The sequence below is a fragment of the Mastomys coucha genome, unplaced genomic scaffold, assembly GCF_008632895.1.
Source record: "Mastomys coucha isolate ucsf_1 unplaced genomic scaffold, UCSF_Mcou_1 pScaffold22, whole genome shotgun sequence".
NCBI lineage: Eukaryota > Metazoa > Chordata > Mammalia > Rodentia > Muridae > Mastomys > Mastomys coucha.
This window is the reverse complement of record NW_022196905.1, coordinates 265785671-265810307: the sequence shown is the minus strand read 5'-3', so window position 1 is coordinate 265810307 and position 24637 is coordinate 265785671. Positions and strand designations below refer to the sequence as shown.

At 43.8% G+C, this 24637-nt stretch overlaps 1 protein-coding gene across 19 annotated transcripts in view; it reads right to left on the bottom strand.

Annotated features, from left to right (window-relative positions):
* Pard3 (par-3 family cell polarity regulator) overlaps positions 1-24637 on the bottom strand; it is a 555587-nt gene that overhangs the window by 441671 nt on the left and 89279 nt on the right. For 18 of the 19 annotated variants that reach the window (XM_031341867.1, XM_031341876.1, XM_031341877.1 and 15 more), the window contains exon 2: positions 10779-10880. In XM_031341867.1, coding sequence (XP_031197727.1) covers positions 10779-10880 — 102 coding nt within the window. Of the gene's footprint in view, positions 1-561; positions 1019-10778; positions 10881-24637 lie in introns of those variants that run through there. The other variant, XM_031341865.1, reaches the window with a different exon arrangement.

Below are 24637 nucleotides of genomic sequence, written 5' to 3'. Positions count from 1 at the left end.
AGCAAGCCCATAATATTTGAACAGCCTAAATCTATATATTCAGCATACAAATAGTAAAATAAATTTTACTATTTACTATTTCCACACCTACTTCCTGTCATTTTCAATCGGCACTTGGAAAGCAGAAAGAGTAAACTAACTCTATGATATAGCGCTTCTGTGAAACTACTTTCTATGAGAGTGAGCACACTGGTAAACTTTATTACGATGTTGGGTTGCATGTAAAAGTTACCTAATCCTTTTGCAGGGTGTTTTGGTAACATAAATATAACCACTGAAGTCCTGCTTAGGGGGATTACAGGAGGAATTGGAATCTTCTGGCAACATGGTCACTTGTAAGATACAACCTTGACACTTTGTGTAAGAAATAATTAGACACACAAATAACACACATCCACACAGCACCTGGGAGCACAGCAAATATCAGTAAGACTTTGAAGAGAAGTGTTCAAATTAATTAGGAAGCTTTTTTCCAAAGATTATTAAGAAATAAACACAGAGAAGAGGAAGGTTTTTCAGTTCTCAAGGAAGTTTAAAGGGGACAGAAAGCTCAGTACCAACCTGCCTTTTGCTGGCTCTTGAAGTAGCTCTTTTGAGGTTCAAAGACCTTGACAGCCGCAGGGCCTTCACTGAGTCCTTCCTGGAAGCACCAGAAAAGGAGAAATACTTCCCTGTACATTTCTGCCTGGCTTGGTTTGCCATTTCTAGCCATCAGAAAGGGAAAAAAAAAAAAAAGGCCAAAATGTCCCAGACTGCAAACCTATCTATGGAACAAAATAACTCCTCAATGTTCTCAAAACCCAAGCATCCAGTCTACAATCTCCTGGGTTCTCAGGAAGGAACAACAGCCTGAAACACAGGGGAAGAGAAGCTCCAGCTCATCCACACAAAATCAGTCCTCCCTGTATGCTGTCCGAGACTCCACAGGGCAATGTGGATCTCAGATCACCCAGGGACAGGCCCCAAAGCACCAAATCAAAACACCCTTCACCAGTTAAACAGGCTTGGTAGTTGGTCAAGACTAAAACTGGGTGTAGTAACACACCCTGTCAGTGGCTACGCATGAGTAAACCCATCAGAGTCAAGGAAGTCTCTAGCTCATTCTGCAACAAGGCAGCAGGGTTACAGCTCAGCTGCCACCTCACTGCAAAGCCTCTTCAGGGACTGCTGGACTTAAGCTCTGAGACCATTCTCCTCCTCCAGTGGGTGAGAAGTGGATGCTCAGATGTTCAAGTGTATACATAGTACAAAGGGAATTATCATGCACTCTGGCTCTAGGTCATCCTTCTTCAGACCTAGAAAGGGAAAGGGGGCTCTCTTTATGTACTTTCCAAAGTGGTCATGCAGGGGAGATATGAGGGCTTGAGGGGATGCTCTGTGAAAGAGCTCTTGCCTAGTCTTGCTGGGTCTGGGGTCCATTCCAAGGGTATCCAGGAGGAGAAGGGGAAGAGAGTAGATAATGAGAAAATGGAGACATAAGTTTTTATAAAGTAATAAATTCTCTGAAGATTTACAATATAACAAATGCTGATTATACCAAGATTATATATATATGTATATATATGTATATATATATAACTTGAGAGATGGAGAGATGGCTCCATAGTTAAAAGCTCTTGTTGCTGTTACAGAACTGAGTTTAGCTCCTAAAGCCCATATGAAACTGCTCACTGCATGTTGATGCCCTCTTCTGACTTCCTTGAACACCAGACATGCACATAGCGCACTTACATACACTTACATAACTGTCATATAAAATAAATCTAAAGGTTAAAAAAAGAAACTACAGGGGCTGGAGAGATGGGTCAGCGGTTAAAGAGCACTGGCTAATCTTCCAGAAGACCCAGGTTCAATTCCCACCACCCACATAGCAGCTTACAACTACCTGTAACTCCAGTTCCAGGAGACCTGACACCTTCACACAGACATACATGCAGGCGAAACACCAATGTGCATAAAATAAAAATAAATAAATCATTTTTTTAAAAAAGAAAGAAAGAAAAAAAAACTATAAAACTCAAGGCTGTAGGGAAGATGGCTCAGTGGACAAAACTCTTGTTATGCAAGTATGAGGATCTAAGTCCAAATCTCTAGAAAACACATAAAGGAGGGTTGGCAAGCGAGATGGGAGGCAGAATTGGAATATCCCCTGAAGCTCACAGACCAGCTGGCCTGGTGTGTGCCAATGTGAGTACTGTCTCAAACAGGGCACAAGGTGAGGACTGACCACAGAGGTTGTCCTCTGACCTCTGCAGATATACCAAGGCATGCACTCACCTGCTCCCGTGTGTTTAGTAGAGACATATATGCTTATTATTAATTAATTAATTTTAAGACCAAGGCTTTAGGATATATTCAAGCCTAATGCAAGGGTTGAAGGACAGTGCATTTGAGGCGCAAAAGATGGCTTGTCAGATAAAGGCATTTCCCAATGAGCTCAGTTCAATCCCTGGGATCCACATGGTAGAGAGAACCAACACCTGCAAGCTGTCCTCAGACCTCTACACACGGGCTAATAGCAGGATCAGTTTTAGTGTTTCAAGTTGTTTCCAGAAAATGTGCATGAGGAAGAAACTAACATCCCTGTCTGTCTGTCTCTGTTTTAGGAGAGTAGGAAAAGTTAACTGCATTTAACAGCATAATTTAGCGGTTTCAAATACTAAAAATATCAACGTGAACTCTCAGTTCTCTTTCTCTTTCAAAAAAATACATACATTGACATTACATTGGGAACTGTTACAATCCAAAGATGCAGAAACCTGTATGCTTTGTTCATCGACTACAGATGAAGTCCATTGCCCAGCCCAGTCCTCGTGTAACTGCTAGAGAAGTAAAATTAAGTGAACTAATCACCTGTATAGAATAAATGGCCAGAACAGCCTGGTCAGCGTGTGCTGCTGAGCCTTTGGGGGAGGGTGTTAAAGCAGTAACAATACTGGTAGTGGTGTTGGTGACCAACTGCCAAGGGTGTCTGCAATCAACCTCTGCCAGAACCAACCACAATCTAAAACCATTACATCAATTCTTAGGCTTAATCATTACAGATAGGAAAACCGAGGCTCATACTGCAAAGCCATGGGGGAGGGGAATAAGGACTGCGTACTTTAAAGGCAGGCCATGTGGCTCCAGGCACCACAATACAAGATGCCCCCAGTATATGAAGGAGCACAACAGAAGCACAGTCGTAAGCTTGCAATGAGTAATACTGCTGCAAGAGTGGCTGTCTCCATTCTTGCCTAACTACGTAGCACTTGACAGCACTTCCACAGTTATCCCTGAGAAAGCTTTTTAATCATCCTTTTCCCCATACTAAGTCATACAAAAACTGAGAACACAAAAGATGTTGCTATCCTAAGCTCTATTTAGATATGCCTAATGCTTTCTGGAATTAAACAAAAGTAGAAAGGAAAAATATATTAAGGTTGGTAGTTCAGAGACAGCTCCCCCCCCCCCAGTCTATCTTACATCCAGCTCTCAGAAAAACATTGTGTTAAACATACTTTTTCCAGTAACTATAATTATTTCTGCTAAAATTAAACCATACTGAAGATAGACAAATCTTTCAGAAATTAACAGCACTGGCTGCTCTTGTAGAGGACCCGGGTGTGGGTACCAGCACCCGCAGGAAGCCTCACAGCCCGCTTCACACGCTCCAGGCATCCGATGCCCTCCTCTGGCTTCTCCAGGCACCAGGAACACATGTGGTGAACACACATACATGCAGGCAAAACACTCAGATGCATAAAAGAAATTGAAACAAATTAAATTTCAAAATAAAATAAAATTTTAAGGCATCAGAAAAATACTAGACGGTTGTCTTACGGTGATTTTAATGAGTTTACCTCTGTGACACAAACAGACCTGTGCTTGGGCCCCCATTATCTAACACCCCACCACATCGGAAGAGTCAGACTGCATTACTTCCTGCCTCACACTGGCATCTGGCTGCTTGGAGGCACCCCAGTCTTGAGGGCAGTCCCACCCGCCACCTTCATTCCGCAGCCTCTGTCAGCCTCTTGCCTCCCGGGAAAACCTGCTGCCAATCAGCTCAGACTTTGCCACTCATTCTTGACACCCACAGAAGGGTCTGTTCTCAAGTGCAAATATGATCAACTCAAATTCCTTCCATTCTCAGTTATAACTCTAAAGCCATTCAAATAAAGGCTACGCCAGATAGCATAGCTCATCAACCAATTTCCAAACTTGTGCCAGTTCACTGACCCAGAACCCCTTTAATGAAGGAAAGGCAGATCCCCTTAAAGAAAGACCTTGTTAACTACACCAAAGAGCTTTAATTCTGCTTTCTGCCCTTCCTTCTCTGCCTCTTTGGAGGAATGTACAGCCTTTCATTAGGGTAACTGTACCTTGTGGGAAAAGAAATAATCAGACTCCCTGGACCCATTGGACACTAATTCTAAAACTGGCACTGGTTCTAGGAAATACCAAAAGGCTTACTGAAAGTAGAAGTTTGTGGAGATCAGGTGATCAGCGGAGCTTTAACTGAGGTCTAAGTCACAGCAGGTGCAGTGGGTCCCAAGCTCACCCTGTGGTTATTTCCCCAATTCTAAGGTATAAAATTGAGATAGTTACACTTAGAAGTTGACAGAATTCTCACACTGGTTGCCTGACCTGTGGTAAGGTCAAATGGAAGGCACCGGAGTTGCCTCTACCAGAGAAAATAGTGAGGCAAAACAATATCATAACCTTGGAAGAACTGCAGAAATTAATGACAACATCAAGTTGAATGATACTGGGGTAGAGGACCCCCATCGTATCTCCCTTAAACTCAATCTGGACTATGCAGAAGACAGATAGATATAGAAAGAATATTTTGGGGGGGCTGGTGAGATGGCTCAGCAGGAAAGAGAACTGACTGCTTTTCCAAAGGTCCTGAGTTCAAATCCCAGGAACCACATGATGGCTCACACCACCCATAATGAGATCTGATGGCCTCTTCTGGAGTGTCTGAAGACAGCTACAGTGTACTTACATATAACAATAAATAAATCTTTTTCTAAAAAAGAATATTTTGTGTATTATATGCCAAAAAAAAAAAAAAAACCTATGGCCTACAGCTTAGACAGGAAGTAGAGGTGGGACATTGGGAGAGAGAAGGCGGGAGACTCGCTGAAAAGATGTGAAAAGAGCGCACGCATGGTACCTGCGCACAGGTAACCAGCCACGTGGCAGAATGTAGGCTAGAATAAATGGGATATTTTAAGTTATGATCTAGTCAGAGAAGAGCCTCACTATATGGTCAAGGTATTTATAAATATATTTTGAGTTTGAGTCATTTCTGGGCGCATGGGGCTGGGAGCAAGAACCAGAGTTTAACTTCTACAAATGGATCGTAGGGGATGACAACTGACTGCCAAAATTTTCATCAAGTAGTGGCTCCAAATGCAGCAGCTGAGCCAGGTGTGATGAACTTACCTGAGCAAATCTCCTGGAACTCATACACAGCTGTTGATCTAGCAAATGGTTTTTATTCTTGGATCTGTGGACAGGAAGCACCAGAAGCCATTTGCCTTGCCAGCAGGGTACCTTTAACAACTTTATCTCGAGGGTTTATTAACTCTCCTGCCCTAAGTCTTAACTTTGTTTAAAGGGCTTTGTCATTGTGGTTGAATTCTATTTTTTATTTTATGTGTATGAGTGCTTTCTTGAATGTATGTGTGTACACAAGGAGTCCAGAAGAGGTCACTGGATTCCACCACCCCCCAGCCCCAGAAGTGGAGTTACAGGTGGCTGTGAGTTGCTAGGTGGGCACTGATAATTGACTCCAGATCCTCTAGAAGGAAAGCTAGTGCTCTTAACCACTGAGCCATCTGCCCAGTTCGAGTCTGAAGGAATCTTGATCTTCTGCACTCTTCCACAAAATATCGTACTAGTCCCGTATATTAATGACACGATGCTGAGTAGATCCAGTGAGCAGAAGGCAGCAACCACTTTGGACTTGTTGGTAGTGCAATTGTGTATCAGAGGAGGAGAAGTCGGTCTAACCAAACTTCAAGGGCTTTCTACCTTAGTGAAAAGTCTAGGAGTCCAGGCATGTAGAGCATGCAGAGATATTCTTAGTGTGAAGGATAAGTACCTGGAGCCTCCTACCTTCGAGAAAGCAGAGCTAGTTCAGTGGGCCTGTTTGGATTCTGAAAGTAGCAAATTCCTTGTTTGGGTGTATTCCTCCAGCCCAGATACCAAGTGACTCAGAAACCTGCTGGCTTTGAGTAAGGCCCTGAGTACCAACAAGTCCAGGCTGCTGTACAGGATGCTCCACCATTTGGTCCATATGATCCAGTAGATCCAATGGTACTTGAGGTGACCACGGCAGACAGAGAAGCTGTTTGAAATCTCTGGCAAGACCTTCTAGGCGAATCAGGGTAGAAACCCTTGAGATTTTATAACAAGGTTCTACCACAATCTGCAGTCAAGCATTCTCCCTTTAAGGCCTGCTATGGGCCCTCAGTGGAAACTGAATGTTTGACAGTGAGCCACCAAATTACAATGCAACCTGAACTGCCATCATGAGTTAGGTGTGATTTGATCTGTCAAGTCATTGAGATAAATCTGCAAAGCAGCAGTTCATCAAATGAATTGGTATGTGGGTGTGATGATGCCCAAAAAGGTTCTAAGGGTACAAAGAAAGAAATGTTGTCCATATGCCTATAGTTTCTGTTCCTGCTACAAGCATGTACCTAAACCCTCATGGAGTGTGGTATGCCCAATGATTGGCTGGCTGAAGAAGAGAAAACTAGGATCTGGGTTACCAACAGTTCCGAATACTATGCAGACACAATGAAGATGTACACAGCTACAGAGAACTACAGTCGCTTTCTGGGACAACACTGAAGGACTCTCGTGAAGAGAATCTCCAAGGTGAGCAGAATGCCAGGGATAGGATATATTCACACATTTTTGCAAGATCTGTAATTTAATGCTGACTCATGGGCTGTAGCCAATTGCCTAGCAGATGGTCAGTGACATGAAAAAGAACCTGGCTGGTGAGAAGGACATTTGGGGAAGAGGATATGGACAGAACTCTCCAAATAGACAAAAGGTGTCTCCCATGTGAATGAGTGTTCATCAAAAGGTGACTTCAGTAGAGAAGGAGTTCAATAAACAACCAGATAGGATCAACCATTCCATAGGCACTCGACCTATTTCCACAATCATTCCTGCTGTTGCACAATGGAACCATGAACAAAGCAGCCATGATGGCAGAGACAGAGATGATGCATAAGCTCAAAAGCATGGACTTCTATTCAACAAGTCTGACCTGGCTAGAACTCCTGCTGAGTGCCAGATCTGCCAGCAGCAGAGACCAACACTGAGCTCCCAATATGGCCCCATTCATGAGGGACGACCAGCTAGCCACTTGGTGTTAGGTTGAGTGCAGTGAGACCACTTCCATCACTGAAGGGACAGCACTTTGTCCTTGCTAGAACAGATAGGTGTTCTGGTTATGGATTTGCCTTTCCCACACATAGTGCTTCTGCCAAAACCCCCATATGTGGTGCTACATAATGCACTGTCTACCATCATGGTATTCCACTACAGTACTGCTTCTGGCCTAGAAACTCACATCATAGCCAAAGAGTGTGGCAGTGTCCCATGGTAATGAAATCCATTGGTCTTGCTATGGTCTTCACTATCCTGAAGCAGATGACTTGACAGAAGGTGGAATGGATGTTTAAAGTCACAGTTGTAGCACCAATTAGATGTCAACAGCCTGAAGGGCTGGAACAGGGTTTTCCAAAAGATACTATATGCTTTGAATCAGTGGCCAAAGTATGGCACTGTTTCTCCTACAGACGGGACTCACTAGTCCAGGAATCAGAAATAGCAATGGTCTACCCATCCTGACCCACTTTAAAGACTGCTTCCTGTTCCAGTGATTTTTTATGCTCTGATGGTCTAAACCTTTTGTTTTCAGTATGTGTGTGGGAGGGGAAGGATCTTTCTTCCAGGAGACACAATAAACATTCCATTGAACTGGAAGTTCAGACTTCCTCCTTGCCACTTTGGGCTTCTGATACCCTTAAACCAAGCTAAGAAAGAAATAACAGTGTAAGGAGGGGTGGCTAATCCACACTACTGGGGGGAAATAGGATTGTTTCTCTACAATGGAGATTTAAAAAAAAAAAAATTAGGTCTGGAGTAAGAAGATCCTTTAGGTCGTGACCTAATTTAGTCAGGGTGACAAAGAAGGGCACAGACCATTCAGGAGTGAAAATATGAGTCAACCTCCCAAGAAAAGAAGCCAGGCCTGCTGAGGTACAGGCTGACAGTGGAAGAAATCCAAGATGGGCAGTAGTGGAAAGCAGTCATAAATACCAGCTTAGTCCACGTGACCAGTGGCAGAAATGAGGAATGGAACCAACGTGTTTCTCACCTATGCATTCTGTTTTTAAAAAATTTAAAAAGTGTGTGTGCATATATACACATAAACTGAGCAGAATTTTATGTTTTCTGTCCTCTTGTTTCTTTACCATGCAATGTAACATCAATTGAAATAATATCAGTGGTTAAGTGTTGTGAATCTGTATTACCATATATAAATTATGAGACACTAAAAATTCCTCAAGGGCTTTGCAGACTTCCTAAAATATAGAATATAATTTAAGTATAGCTGTATGCATCACAACGAGTAGTCTTTTGATGGCTCATCTAGATTTCCAACCTCATTGAATCAACTAAAATGAAAGCCACTGGACACCTCCTTACTTGAAACAGGAAGACCTAAATGTGGGCAGCACCTTTTAGTGACAGCTTACATAAAAGGACACGGAAGAAGGAAGCTTTGCTCTGGTGTCCTTGCCTCACTCTTGCTGGCAAGTTCACCTGCCCTTTTGCTCCAGCACTAAAGCCAACCTCTTCAGGTTCCCAATGCAGACTTAAGGCAAGCAACTCTCCAGGAATCCTCCAGTCCTTCAGTGCCAAACTAACATCACATCTCACACTGTGAAATGAGCAGCTACTGCATTCTCAGCCTCCCCAGTGTCAGAAAGACACTGTTGGCCTACCCAAACTGTATTGTGTAAGGCATGTTAATACATCCCCCTTCACTCAACCATTCACTCACATACACATGTACCCACATACACACACACACATGCTCATTTAGAGAACCCTGACAAATACAAATTGTGGTACCAGAAGTGGTTCTAGAGAAACAGAATTGTGAGCTGCACTTCTCTAGAGAGCTTGGTGGTACCTGAAGCTGGCTCTCCAACCCTATAAAAGCTACAAACTGACCATAGTTTCACTACTCACAGGAAATCACTTGAGAATGACCACTGCTGCATGAGAACCCCAAATGAGAGAACACCAAGGAAACCATCATCAAGTCAGAAACAGGCCTAAAAGATGTGCATTTTTTGACAAAGTATGCTCCTGGCTCGTGGTAGCAACAAAAAGACAAACCCCATAGTGACAGGTACTGGCAAGTCAGTCCCCTTGAATTCCTCAACATTTGTACCTGAGATTCTTGCTTTCCTTTAGATTTCAAGAAAATATGCACAGTTTCTGTCCAATTCAGAGCAGGCACGTCAACTATCACAAGCACAGGTTTCTGTGCTCACCAGCTCAGCCCAGCAACAGCATCGAGGAGAGCGAGGCAGAGCCTCACTCATAGTGAGTGTCCTAACAACCTTATTGTCCTCTAACCTCCTAGAGTGGCCTGGCTGGTTTAATGCCCTGTGTGAACCCTGGAGTGTGATGAGGACATAGGGCTCTATCTTCAGCTGCCTCCGCACAGCTGTGGTAATACAACTGAGTCTGTGGCTATAAGCCCTTGTGTAATTCCAGTTCAAGCTAAACAGAGCATGAGGTGTGGGCATGAGGCTCTTTACACCCATCCCCTCTCATTGCCTCACTGCAATAAACAATCTGCTGGCGTCTATATGTGGGGCTAAGCACCCAGGCACACATCTTTATCATTCTAGGAGACACTCTCCTCCCCTTCCTTCCAAGCAGGCGGGGGAACATGCATAAACTGGCTTGGGCTGCTACGGTTGTGACATGAGTGTACTAGGCTGCCCTTAAGGTGGTAGTGAGAAGCCACAGACCAAAGGTAACAGGAGGGGCAGCTTCACGAGAAGAACATGCACACATCACAAACAGAAATGCCTGGAGCATGCACACTCATCTTGGAGCAAGTCAGGGGCTCAGTACAGCCCAGTCACTACATCGGACCATCTCTGAGCCAGTACTAGCTGGGACTATAACTAGAAGATCCCATGTATCCAACAAGATCAGGAACAAGAACTTCATAATGATGGACTTGTGCTGTCGAGGAAAAGGTTTGTTTGGCAAAAACAAGGGGGAAGTGGCAAAGAATAGTTGGTGGTGTCTACACTGAAAAGATTTCTGTTTAAAAACTCTAAAGCTAGGGCTGGAGAGATGGCTCAGTGGTTAAGAGCACCGACTGCTCTTCCAGAGGTCCTGAGTTAAAATCCCAGCAACCACATGGTGGCTCACAACCATCTGTAATTGAATCTGATGCCCTCTTCTGGTGTATCTGAAGACAGCTACAGTGTATTTATACATAATAAATAAATCTTTAAAAAAAAAAAACAAAAACAAAAAACTCTAAAGCTGAAGAATGAAATCCCAGGATCAGGAAAAGCATCACAGCATGGCATCAGGGCAATGAAGAGAGAGTGGTAACCCGGGTGAATTTTCATCTGTTTCCAGCAAAGAAGGGAAGGGCTTCCTGCCACTCTCCCCTCATCCTGGAAAACTGCTACTGGAGCAGGCTGCCCCAGCCATGAACTCACTCTGTCTTTGTCATCAGCAACGTCACAGAGGATGTCATCCAGGTCTAGAATCCCTCCGTCTCCATGCTCCAAGCGATGCACCTGTATCCAGTAGTTTGGATCCTGAGTAAAAGAACACAAACGTCAGACACATCGGCGTCACTGAAAGGGAATTCAACGATTTAAACCTAATAACTTCCTGACTGTGAAAGAGAACGTCAATAATATTACAGCCAATTAAAACTCCAGACAGGGCTCAACTCACGGTAGAGTCGGTCTTCCTCTTCCTCTATGAATAGGTCATTCATATACACTTCCCCTCGGCCCCATACTATCCATTATGGTGACAGGAAAACTCCTGCCCTCAGAGACACTGATTTCTCTCAAGCAGATCAGACTGTTCATTATCTGATAGACAAACTATGCAAGAGCCCCCGCAGAGCAATCTATAGAAAATGCTTTATTAAGCAGCACACATTCTGCATCTGAAATCTCACATTTGCTAATCTGCAGATAGCATGTTGCACATCCTGGAGGTTATGTGCACCTCTCCAACAGGCCTGGACAGACGGAGCTGTTGATGAGTCGGAACATGGACCAAGAAGGCTGTGGTGTGAGCCTTTGTTTAAAAAGGTCAAACCCCATCCACATACATATGTGTGTAATACACTATTTAAAGCAATCTATCAAAATGTGCGATGCAGGACCTTTTGCTCCTAAGTGGAATTGGGGGAGAAAAGGGATAACACTTAAAACTTTTAAATATTCCTTATTGGTATATTTAAACACACTCACACATTTTGTTTTCAAGTAATTGGAGAAGGGCAACCGTGCCCTTCTCAATAAAACTCTGATGCAAGTGCTCATATGGAAATACAAAAAATGTTGCCAGTATGAACTGATTTCCCCAAGACACAGAATTGCTACCCAAAAGTTGTATTAACACTCTGTTCTTTCCTAAGAAGGGATGTTTGATACAATCTTTTCTTGAAGACAAAGGATGAGTGTGTTAGCAAAAGTACAGATTCCACCAGATCTATGAGACAAGATGTTGCAAGGTAGTGGCTGTTAGCCTTCCTTCTAGGCTCCGCCCCACAGTTACCTGGCAACAGCCAGGGATGCCTAACTCAGTATAAAAGGTGCTGGTTGCTCCCTCCTCACTCTTTTACTCTTTTACCCTCTTCCTGTTCTGTCCCTTCTCTCCCCATTCCCCTCCCCCTTCTCTCTGTGTTCATGACTGGTCTTTACACCCCCCTCCCTCAACTCCCCTCCCCACGCCCTAAATAAACTCTATTCTGTACTATATCCATCATATGGCTGGTACCTCAGGGGGAAGGGATGCCTCCACATGGGCCTACACCATACCTCACCTCTACCAAACATTCCTGATTCTCTCTTTCTTTTTATAAAACATAGCAGTGGCAGGGGTCAGCATTCTCTGGATGCTGCCCAAACTCATCTCTAACACAGGCATGCCTCAGATCCACTAATGCACGGCATGTGTTGCAGAAATAGAGAATCACTATTCCTGGCACTGTTTAGCCAGAGGGACAAGCAGCTCAGACCTTGCTAGTCAATAACATAAGCAGGGCCATGAAAATCACCTCAGCTAATGGGACCTCTGTAAAGGGAACTAACTGTTCATCAAGGTTGAAAACACACAGAGATACAAGCTACATACACACACGCGCACACACCATAGACACCAGATATATACAAGCATATATATACATACAGAGCATACATAAACAACACACAGACATAACACACACACACCATATGCTATTTTAGTTAGGGTTTCTAGTAATACAATCAACTACCATGACAAAAAGCAACTTGGAGAGAAAGGGCTTATTTCATTTATGTGTTGTAGGTCACAGTACATTGAAGAAACCCAAAGCAGGAACCCAGAGGCCAGAACTAAATCAAAAGACATGGAAGAGGAGTGCTATTTATTGGCTACCGGCTTGCTTTTCATGGCTTGTTCAGCCTGCTTTCTTATACCATTTAGGGTCAGTACAGAGGTAGATGCCCCCAGGAAGCTAGGCCTACTCATATGAAGCACTAGTCAAGAAAATGCTTCATAGACTTTGCCTACAGGCAAATCAGATGAAGGCATTTTTCCCAACTGAGAATCCCTCTCCCCAAATTACTATAGCTCATGTCAAGTTGCCATAAAACTAACCAACACATATACCGAAATAAATACACACACACCATAACCGACAGACAGACATACAACAGACACACATACTACACTACATATACAGACAGGCAGACACATACATAAACAGACACACAGAGATTCAAACAAACACACATCTACAAGCACACTCTTCAACTATGCGGCTTAACTGATCCACACAATCCCCTAATTTCAATGTCACCCGCATGGTGTTTTTGAGACCGCCACTTTGAATGTCTAAGAACTTGTTGTTTCCACCTTTGTTTGGCAGCCAAAGTCCCGAAAGAAACCACCTTCCAAGATCCCAGTCTTTAAATCAAACGGCATATTAACTGTGTGCAGGCAATGTAGTTATCTAATGTCTGTGGTGGATAAGGAAAAGGAAACCCTCAGCCATTCCCCCCCCCAATCTCAAATCATCCAGATAGCGTTCCGAAGGATAATCTCTGGGGTTGCCCTCCAGCCTCCAAATACACGCATGGTTCATGCACACACGTGGGTGTACACACATAAACGTCGTCATCTCATACAGTCCCGCTGCAGTCAGGTTTCCTTCCGAGATTGCTCCTCAGTCAGCTGCAGCTTCTGCATCCCTACATGCAATCGGTCCTTTTCTCAATCCTTCTTATCTGCCAGCAAAATCTCACACTGCCAATCACTGTCTCTTCTCTAAAATAATTCCATAAGTTTTTTTTCCATCTTCTCATGAACTGACCAAGGCTTTCTGAACATGAGACTTGTTGATTCCACATCAGGAGGGGCCCTAATTCAACAGTCAGATACTTATTACATTTATCAGGCTTTTATGTGCTCAGTGAAGGGAGAGAGAATGAGCACATGAATGACTCTCTCCTCATTTAAAAAAAAAAAAAACAGAGGTGAGAAGGGCAACTGGATTGACTTCCCTGCACAGCATTAAGACCAGAAAGGGCACTGATGATTGTTTTGGATTTTTTTAATTGAGTTACCACTCTATGTATCCCTGGCTTGTCTGGAACTAACTATGTAGACTAGGCTGAATTTGAACTATGTCAACAAAGCTGGATTTGAAATACCTATGTAGACAAGGCTGAATTTGAACTATGTCAACAAAGCTGGATTTGAACTAACTATGTTGATAAGGATGGATTTGAACTAACTATGTAGACAAGGCTGGGTTTGAGCTAACTATGTAGACAAGGCTGGATTTGAGCTAACTATGTAGACAAGGCTGGATTTGAGCTAACTATGTAGACAAGGCTGGGATTGAACTAACTATGTTGACAAGGATGGATTTGAGCTAACTATGTAGACAGGCTAGATTTGAACTTGCAGTCTTTCTGTATACATTTCCTGAATCCTGGAAATTCAAACTCTCTTCCACTCCTAACATCTAACCTCCCATTTTACTTTCTATCTACCCCACTATCTCCAGTTTTGAATAATCTAACTTTTCATCTTATTACCATTCTCTTTCTTCCTAAATTTTTTCTTTTGTTAAAATCATCTTTTTCAACTCTCTGATAAATACACTCCCTGCTCCCACCATTCCTACTGTTGTAACAGTTGTGGCTGTCAAAGCTGATACCCAGTTTTACTGTATCTGACGCATTGCTCACAGATGCTCTTACTGTGACTTGGTCCCCTGCTATGAGCACCAGGTGTGAGTAAGACACTGTACATTGCCACTGAGGCACACGCCCAGGCCAGCAAAGGCTCAGCTCTACATCTAACACAGCCTTGATCAAACTTCAAGTAATACTTTAACTGAAAGAATGGGGTAATAAAATATCAACATGAGAGTTAAAGACCAAGCAGGCATGACCAAGGCCTGAAAATCCCACTCCTGGGCATGCACCCCTACTGTAAGAGAGGGGCCAGCAATGGAGGCCAAAGCCACAACAGACTGTGGCACAGGAATCCTCTCAGACTACACATTAGACTCAAAGAGTAACTAACAAGGGTACACCCCCTATACTGCACTGTCCACGACATACTTGCCTGGTCTACTATAAATGTCGCCTGCTCCCGTAAGACCTGCAGAGAAAGCAGGAGCCTCAGACCACACCATAATATGCAATGTGTCAAAATACAAGAATCCCCACCAAAATATTGGGTAACTATATGACAAAATACAGTTGGAATACATCCAACATCTCAAACAACCCACTGCTAATGAACAGCCTGAGGCTCAGTTGGCAGACTACCTGCTAGCAAGCATGAGGCCCTAGGTTCCATCCCCAGCAGCACATAAAAACTGGTGTGGGGGCACATGCCTATAATCCCAGCATTCCTGAGATGGAGGCAGAAAGATGAGAAAGGGGGGAGCCTGTGTGTGGTGGCATGCTTGGTGTTCTTGTAAGTCTAGAGGTGTGTGTGTGTGTGTGTGTGTGTGTGTGTGTGTGTGTATTCATGTGCACGCACATGAGCACATGTGTGATGTGCGACTGTTACAGAGTAACTTGTAGAGTAACTTGTCCCCTTCCACCATGTGGGTTCCAGCAACTGTACTTAGGATAGTCAAACTTGGTGGCAGGTGTTCCAACCCAATGAAATACATCGCCAGCCCAAAATGCGCCGACGTTTAAAACTTAAAAAGGAAAAACAAAAAAGCGTCAGCAGGCAGCAAACTAGCTTAGTCCAGTGGCTTCACAACTCCTAGAGAAAAACTCCGTGCCGTAGAAGCCCGTGCCTTGTCTCCTTCAAAACTGAAAGACAGAAAACAATTTTGGTAGTTGTTGTTTCTTAGAAATGAAACCTATACTGTCCCTTTCTCCGGAAAGTTCTGGAAGATGTGTTCCGACAAAACAAGGACTAGGCTGTGCACAAGAGCATCATGGCTTATGAAGCAGACAGCCAGCGTGAAGGAAAAGAATCCTCTGTACCACAGAGAACACTGGGAAGCTGACCCTGAATGGTGACAAGACCCCAGAAAGCTGTTGGGGAGCAGACTTAGAACATGACCTACCTAAGATGAAGATGCCAGGATCTTGAAGTGAAATGTCTCAGGATGATGTGGAAATAACATCCAAATTCACTGAGACACCACCGCCTTCTAGCAGCAGCAGTGGGGCAGAGTTAGGAGTCAGAGCACAGAAGGTCTCAAGGGTGGCACAAACGTGAAGAGAGGGCCATGCGGCTCAGCTCAGTTACAAGCAGCATTCCACTATAAAGAATACTAGGCTTTTAACCTAACCAAAACCATAACTACAATTGGTGGAAGACAGTCTATTAAGAAGCATATGTATATGAGAGGGACACACAAACCATGACAGAGATCTAAGACTGGTTTTCTGGGGTGGAGAGAAAGGAAGTACACACTGAGCAATGGACAGGATCAGTCAACTAAATAGTGAGAAACTACCTTTAAAAAAAAAAGTCATCAAGAAATAAAGCAATTTATATAGAAATATGGTGGTAGATTCCAAAAGAATGGGTTGTTAGAGAAGGCACCTTGCACTCATTCCTAACATTTCTGGATGGGAGGGTAGATGTACAGATGGATATACAGATGAACAGGTGAGAGAGAGAGAGAGAGAGAGAGAGAGAGAGAGAGAGAGAGAGCAGAAAACTGTTTGAGAATTTTCCTTAAATGATAAGACAGTCACTGCAAGCATCCATTGAACTGATTGGCCACAAGGTAATTACATCCCTAAGACACAGTTGCTAATAACTAAACAAAGAGAAAACATTTCATTTTTGAAAGCTGGTAGACCAGTCAAAGGAAGTATTCTTCATTCTTGGTAGTATTGTAACTATCTCTCCAATATTTGTAAGCCAGAACAGACATTTTTTTTATTGGGTATTTTCTTTATTTACATTTCAAATGTTATCCCCTTTCCAGGTTTCCCTCCCTCCCAGAAACACCCTATCACATCCTCCCCCTCCCCCTGCTTCTATGAGGGTGTTTCTCCACCCATCTACCCACTCCCACCTCCCTGCCCGAGATTCCCCTGCACTGGGGCATCTATCAAGCCTTCATAGGACTAAGGACCTCTCCTTCCATTGGTGTATGACAAGGCCATCCTCTGCTACATATGCAGCTGGAGCCATGTGTACTCCTTTGTTGATGGCTTAGACCCTGGGAGCAGAACAGACAATTTTAAACACATGATGTAAACCTGTGGCAGCTGTTTAATGAAACAGTGGTATTCCAAGGCAGCAGCCATGACCTATGTGGCTTTGCCTTAATCACATTTCCACTTCAGAAACAAACACCTTTACCTTGAACTTAGAACTAGCTGTCAGCTTGCTGTGAGAACATGGTTAAAGAGTAAACATGCTTCTGTTGCCTTCTCAATGAGAGTGGAGGACGTGGATGATCAGAGGTCACAGCTGACATCCAACAATGAAATCCAACACTGCATCCCTCTTTGGGAGTGACTTATGCTCTTCTCAACCCCAAACCATGCCCACACTGATGCCTCAACACCACCCAGCAATCCACAAATCTGTTACCAAGGAGGAGCTCTTGACACAGCTTTCTTCTCCATTCTACTGGAACCTTCTGGAGTCAACCCAATGAGTTCACAGCCTTCCTAACAGGCAGCACAGGGGATGGAGAGCGCAGTAAGTAACCAGACAAAAGCAAAACATAAGAGGCTTTATAGAAACATAACTAAAGTGATCCTTTAAAGAGAAAAGGCCCAGGGCTAGGGGAGAGATGATTCAGGTAAGAACACAACCTGTTCCTCCAAAGGACCCAACTTCTGTTCTCAGCACCCACAAGGAGGCTTGCCACTGTCTGTAACTCCAGTTCCAAGGGATTTGATGCCCTCTTCTGACCCCTGGATATACTGGACAGGATGAAAATTCACACACACAGGCAAAACACCCATACTCAAAATAAAAGTGAATGAAATCTAGACAGAAACAGACAGACAGAAACAGACAGACAGACAGACAGACAGACAGACAGAGAGACAGAGAGACACAGAGACAGAGATGGTGGTAGAGACAGAGAAACAGAGAGAGAGCCCCCTTTGGCTAACCTAAGCACAGCATAGGACGCTCAAGACAAAATCCCATGAAAAGGACAGTTAAAGGAACTTGTCATATTAAACAGTCATGACCTGAGCAATGTTAGGTAAGAGCACATTCATGTTTGAAAGGAATGCCCGCTGACATGTACATGAGAAGCATTATACGTGAGAAGTGTCATACTGAAGAAGTACCTAATGGCACTTCTTTTGTAACATGGTTTCTTGTTTGTGACATAAGAAGAAGGTGAACACCATTCCCTGTCAATAGCTAAGAAAGTAGGCAATGGGTAAATTAGTGGCTCAAATTATTTTAAGGAAAAATGTTGTCTGTCATTTTAAAATAACAGTGTTCAAGATCAAAGGGAATAAAAACTATAATGATATTCTTAGCTGGATCCTTGTTAGAGTTTTTAAAAAAGAAAAGAAAGTCAGGCTAGGAATGTGACTCAATGCTAGAGCTCATACCTAGAAGCACAAGGCTCCAGTTGCCATTCGAATTACCACCTTTTTTAAAGGTTGTAGTATGGGGAATGAACCTGGGCCCTTCCACATGCTATGTATGTACTCTACCACTACTGAGACACATCCCTAGCTTAACCCTGAGACAGTGTCTCACTCGGTTTCAAAAGCTGGTCTTTAATTTGCTCTCTATAGTACAAGCAGGCCTTCCCTGAACAGATAGTTGGGATGATAGGCCTGTCCCATCCTATCTAATACATGCAAAAAAGTTTAAAGTCATCATAAAAGACATTGGGGAGCTACTTGGAAACTGTTACTGTAAATTATGTACCAAATACTTGTTAGAAGTTGTTAACTTTCCCAGTTGTAATAATGGTCTTGTGAATAGTGAAAGAAATGCTCTTCTTAAGGAATATATTATGAAATATCCATAAATGAAGTGTCAAGACATTGGCTATTATTTTAAAATAGCCTGTTCAAGATAGAGGACAGCTCAGTTGGCAAAGTGCTTGCCTTGCGAGCAAGAGGACCAGAGTCCAATCCCCAGAACAATGGAAACCCTCCAGGTGAAGGGGCTCGTGCTTGTAATACCAGTGCCTGAGAAGCAGGAAGAGGAGCAGCCCTGGTGCTCACTGACCAGATGGCCAGAGAGTGAAACCTAATCGGTGAATTCCAAGTCAATGAGACCCTGCTTCAACAGAAGTGGACAGTGTTCTTCCATATGCTACCAAAGTTGTTCTCCATCCTACACACACACACACACACACACACACACACACACACACACACACACACGCTCACAAGTAACAGTTTCCAAGTAGTTCCCCAATGTCTTTTATGATGACTTGAAACGTTTTTACATGTATTAGATAGGATGGGACAGGCCTATAATCTCAGCCACATCCTACAAACACATGCACATTCACACATTCACACATACATACCACACATACTCACACACTCACTCACACATACATTCACATACACTCTCTCACACACACACACTCACACATACATACTCACATACACATGCACACACATTCACACACATACACACACACAAACATATACACACATGCACTCATACATACACAAACATACACACACAGATGCACTCATACATACACAAACACACTCTCACACACACGTACTCATATATACACACATACTCACACATACATACTCACAGATACACACACATACATACTCACAGACATTCACACACACATTCACACATACAAACACATGCACACCCACACACAGACTCACACACACACATGTACTCACATACATACACTCACACATTCATACACACACACATACATACACACATGCACTCACACACACACCCCTAGCAACATAAACACCCATGAACATGCATACGTACAAACCCACACACTTACAATTAGTTTGTTCTCAATAAAGATGTAGACAAGCATTCAAAAGGAAACACTGTACAACATGAATCTAGGAAAATATAAATTGTCCCAAGTCTTATAACCAAGAAAGTTAACACAGAGAACTGGTTTTAAGAAAGGAAGAGCTGAGGTTCCTGAGCAAAGAAAGCTATGGTCCCCATACTGACTGACTAAAGGAGGTGGAAGCATAGCCCAGGGCACAGATGGTGGGCGGCAGGCCATGGGAGGGTGGAGATGCTGGAGCTAGAATCTGAGGAGAGACTTCTCTGCAGAGACTGAGCCCAGGATGGGAACTGGGATGTGTCCTGTGGAACATCATCATCACACAGCACATACCCACCATAACTCCCACTGCTCAGCCTGGACAGCTGTCAGCAGATATGGCTGATCCCCAACTATTCTTGGACTGTCCCATAACACACTGGAAACCAGAGTAACTTCACACTACTGTGGTGACCAAATTCATGAGAACACAGGAAGCCTAATCAGTGTGCCAGGGTGCAAAACCGTCAGGCATGTGAGAGGGGAGCCAGGAATGGAAATTTTTAATTGATGCTCAGGGCAAACTAGAAGGCATTACACGTGCAAAGCAATTAACCTATCCACTGAGCTCAACCTCCAACCGGCTATGCAGAGAGGGATTTGGTATCATTGTAAACAAATCTTTTTAAAGGCTTGAAATTGAAACTTTCTACATATCCAATAGCTACGAATATGGGAAGATAAATGTGGCTAAACTAAGCTAAACATGAAGTTATCTGAAACAAGCTGAGCCCATCCAACCCATGGAACACTGAACAGCAACTCAAGCTTTTTCCCCAGGACTGGAGATGTGGCTCGGTTGGTAGATGGCTTGCCTAGCATGCATGAAGACTGCATTCCATTCCCAGCACACATAAACCAGGTGTGATGGTGTGTGCCGATGACCCCAGCACTTGGAACAGGAAGGCAGGAAGAGCAGATTCAAGGTCATCCTTGGCAGTTCCAGGCCAGCTTGGTCTATACGAGACCCTTTCTTTAAATTTAAAAAAAAAAAAAAAAAAGGCGGGGGGGATTCCCCAGAACACTATCTGTTCAGTGAAGATAACCCCTAGAATCTCTATGAACTGGAACTGCTCCCCCAACTTTGATTTTCCCTTCAATCTTTTGTCTAGCCATTTAAACAACCAGTGAATGCATCTCTTCCTTTCCTACTGCTTCTCGGTCTTGCTCAGTACTGAGCACTCAATACTGCAATTACTGAATACCTGTCACCTCATCTCACTTGGCTCCAATAACAGTCACGGGCTTAGAGCACATAACACCCTGCCCCCAGCCTGCCTTCCGCCACCTGGGACATACCTGTTCCTCACCAGAATACCACTCTATCCGAATTCTGAACTACCCTAGTTGTATTGATATCCCCATTTCTGATCTAGAAACGTCCTCTGTGACACAAGCTTCAGCCCGCAGGTACTTATCTAGACACTGACTTGTACTGAACAGCCTGTTTCTTGTGTTCCTACAGTATTCTGCTTTTCTCATTGGTAAGGTGAACAAAGGGACTTTTTATGAGCTTTCTTAAAATGCAGAACAAAGAACAAACACTGTGATATAGATATATACATATGAATGAATGTTTTATATATGTGAATGATATATATATGTGAATGATATATATGAGATATATACATACACACACACACACACACACACACACATAATTTAATCAACAAACAGCCCTGTGCTTTGCTAACAGCCCAGGAAAGTACATAAACAAGCTTGCTGCTCTTCCTTCATCCTCCAGTTTTCCAGCCTGACTAAAGAATCCCCATCAATTAATCCATCTTATAGTCCATATGACAAGAAACATAAGGATGAAAGAAACCAGACAGACAGTTCCCCTGTGGTGAGGAGACCCAACTACAGCTTGGACACCTCTGCTCACACCCACAGATTAGTTTATCTGGGAGCCAGGATACCCTGGCATCATGCCTCCAGTCCCAGGGATTGTGAGGAAGTAGGATTAGCCAGTACTGCCACCTGACAGTGAGAGAAAGGAAAAAACATGTGAGACACTGGATATGTAACACATCCCAGCCAAGGCAGACTACAGGACAGCCAGCCGCTAGCCTCGAAGGCTTCATCCACAGCTCTGCTATCAACAGCTCCCTGAAGGCTAGTACCAGGTGGTACACCCCATCTCTCTCAAGCCCTGAGTTCATCTGGTGAAGGGTCACAGGTGGGTAAGCCTATAGTTGAGCATACCTCTGGGCTACTCATGCAGACTTACAAGGAAGGTCTTCAGCTTCATTTTGTATCAGAGATGAAATACTAAACGTAACCAAAGGAATGGCAGAGCCAGGTCTGGAAATGTAAGTCATTCCCTCCAGGACACACGGCCGCCTTTTCCAGAAGATCCAAAAAGCTGGCCAAAGTGGCCAATATGTAAAGGAGAAATTGAACCAAGAGGAAACCCTTACCCAAGAAAAGGATTTTTTTTTAATTGGAGGAGATGGATAATGAAGACAGTGTCTTGTCGAGGGAAGAGCTTGTTTGGCACTAGCATAAGGACCTGAGTTTGCTCTCCTAAAGCCGTGGCTTCTGAAAGAGTCTAAGCATGGTGTCATGTATCTGTAATCCCAGGATCAGCAGATACTGGAAATACCTAGAACTCACTGGCCAGTCAGCTTAGCATACTTGGTGATTCCAGGGTCAATGAGAAAGTGTCTAAGAAAAGGATGAACAGAGTCCAAGAAACAATATGTGAGGTTGATCTCTGGCCTACATACAGACATGCAGGTATACACATCACACACACACACATCACACACACACACACACAGACACACACACAGAGACACACACACACATTCACACACATACACTCACATATACAATCACATATACACACATCCACACACAGACACAGATACATACATATACACAGACACAAATACACAGACACACACATACAAATACACACACAGACACACACACACACATACCACCACCACCACCTATCAGATAATATCTTTCATTTCCTGAAGTGTACGGAAAGAATGCTTTGCACCAAGTTATAGGCTATGATTCCAACAGGATTGGAGCCAAACTGCAGAAAAAAACAATCCATCAGCTCAAAATAGGGTCAGGGACCCCAAATAACTGTTTCTTTCATACACAGCAAAAAAAAAGAATCCAAATAACCACCCTGGGAGATCCTTAAAGATAGTCATCAGCTGAGAAAAGAAAATCTACACTGTGTATTCACTCCCTAGGCAGCAAAGAAGAGATCCAACTCAGACCAAAGGAGACTCTGACCTGAAAGAGCATGCCCACTGAAATACAACCCACTCTCACGGGTCCCTGGAAGCTCCGGATCAAACAAAGCGACCTGGAAACAGCTCCCTTCTACCATTTAATCCAAACCCACCTCTTGGCTTGTTCCTATATAACAAAAAAGTATTTTTAAAACAATGACAGCAATAAAATCCTTTCTCAGATTACCCACTCGCAAACACACATGGTAATCCCCTACACCTAGATATCCAAAACAGGACTGATTCAAAACAAATATTCCTAAACTGTTTGAGGGAAATAACCTGCACAGACTCCAAGCATCCAGAAGGCCCAATACCTACCTCTGCTTTCCTCCTTGGAAGCCTGGGCAAGCAGTGAGTCAACTGTAGCTTATGGCTCTTCCACTCAAACTCTGCCCAGCCCACCCTGCGAGGGCTCTGGGTTGAGGTCCCACAGCACCACATGGTCACAATACCAGCAGGGACCAAGGCAGGGCCCTAGACACTGGTGTTCTGCATGCAACTCCAAATAGCCATGAGAGAGTGGCCAGCCCAGGCTAGAAGGTACCTGGGACCGCTGTTGCCAGAAATGGAGCTCCCTCTCCTCCCAGAGGACTCTTATCCTCAGTCAAGGGAGGAGATCTATGATGGTATCTTCAAAGGAATGCCAGGACAGGGGTAGCCCTTCCTGTGGCTCTGCCATCTACTGGCAAGGATTCACAACAGTGAGGGCAGATTGGAGAGGCTCACAGGCAAGACCTCCACAAGCCTGTCTCTGTCTGTCCCTGCAGACCAAGGTGCTGGACTCTCCTATCTCCTACTATGTGTGTGCCTGTTTGTACCTCCTAGAAAGGCAGGCTCACTCCTCCTACTGAGCTGTTCTTTCCCACACTCCACTTCCTGGCATAGATCTGTGTCTCCCTGGCACTGGTCAGCAATCCACGTTTATCTATCCCAGTCAGTGCACCACAGATGAGATGACAGAAACCTCATGGTGGAAACACACTGACATTTATTACCCTGACAAATATTTAGATAACACTCTTCACTCATTGGGGATGCTGGGCAACAGATAAGCCCCCACCCTCCTAGAGATGACCCTGCCTTTATTCTCAGCCAAAAATAATGGACTTTCAGATATATTTAATTCTAGGATAACATATCATGTATTTTGCTCATGTTTAGCACCCCCTCAACTCCTCCCAGATCCACTCAACACCTTCCTACCATGGCCCCAACTTCCTGTCCTCTTTTTACTTTTAATTTTTTTTAACTAACCCATCTTACTCATTTTATGTTGTCCATATATATACTCCTGGGTGTGGGGCCACCTACTAGTGCCTGGTTGACCTACCAGGAGCCATACCCCTAAGGAAAGTATGCATGGCTCCTCAGTTAGTGGTACAGGCTAGGGAACCCCTATCTACTCCATGCCATGCTGGAATACTGACTGGCTTGATTTTGTTAAGGACCTGTGCAGGCAACCACAGCTGCTGTGCTGTGCTAAGCACATTAGCCCTGTCTCACCCAGAAGACACTGTGTTGACCCAATATCTAACTCATTCATATTCTCTCTCTC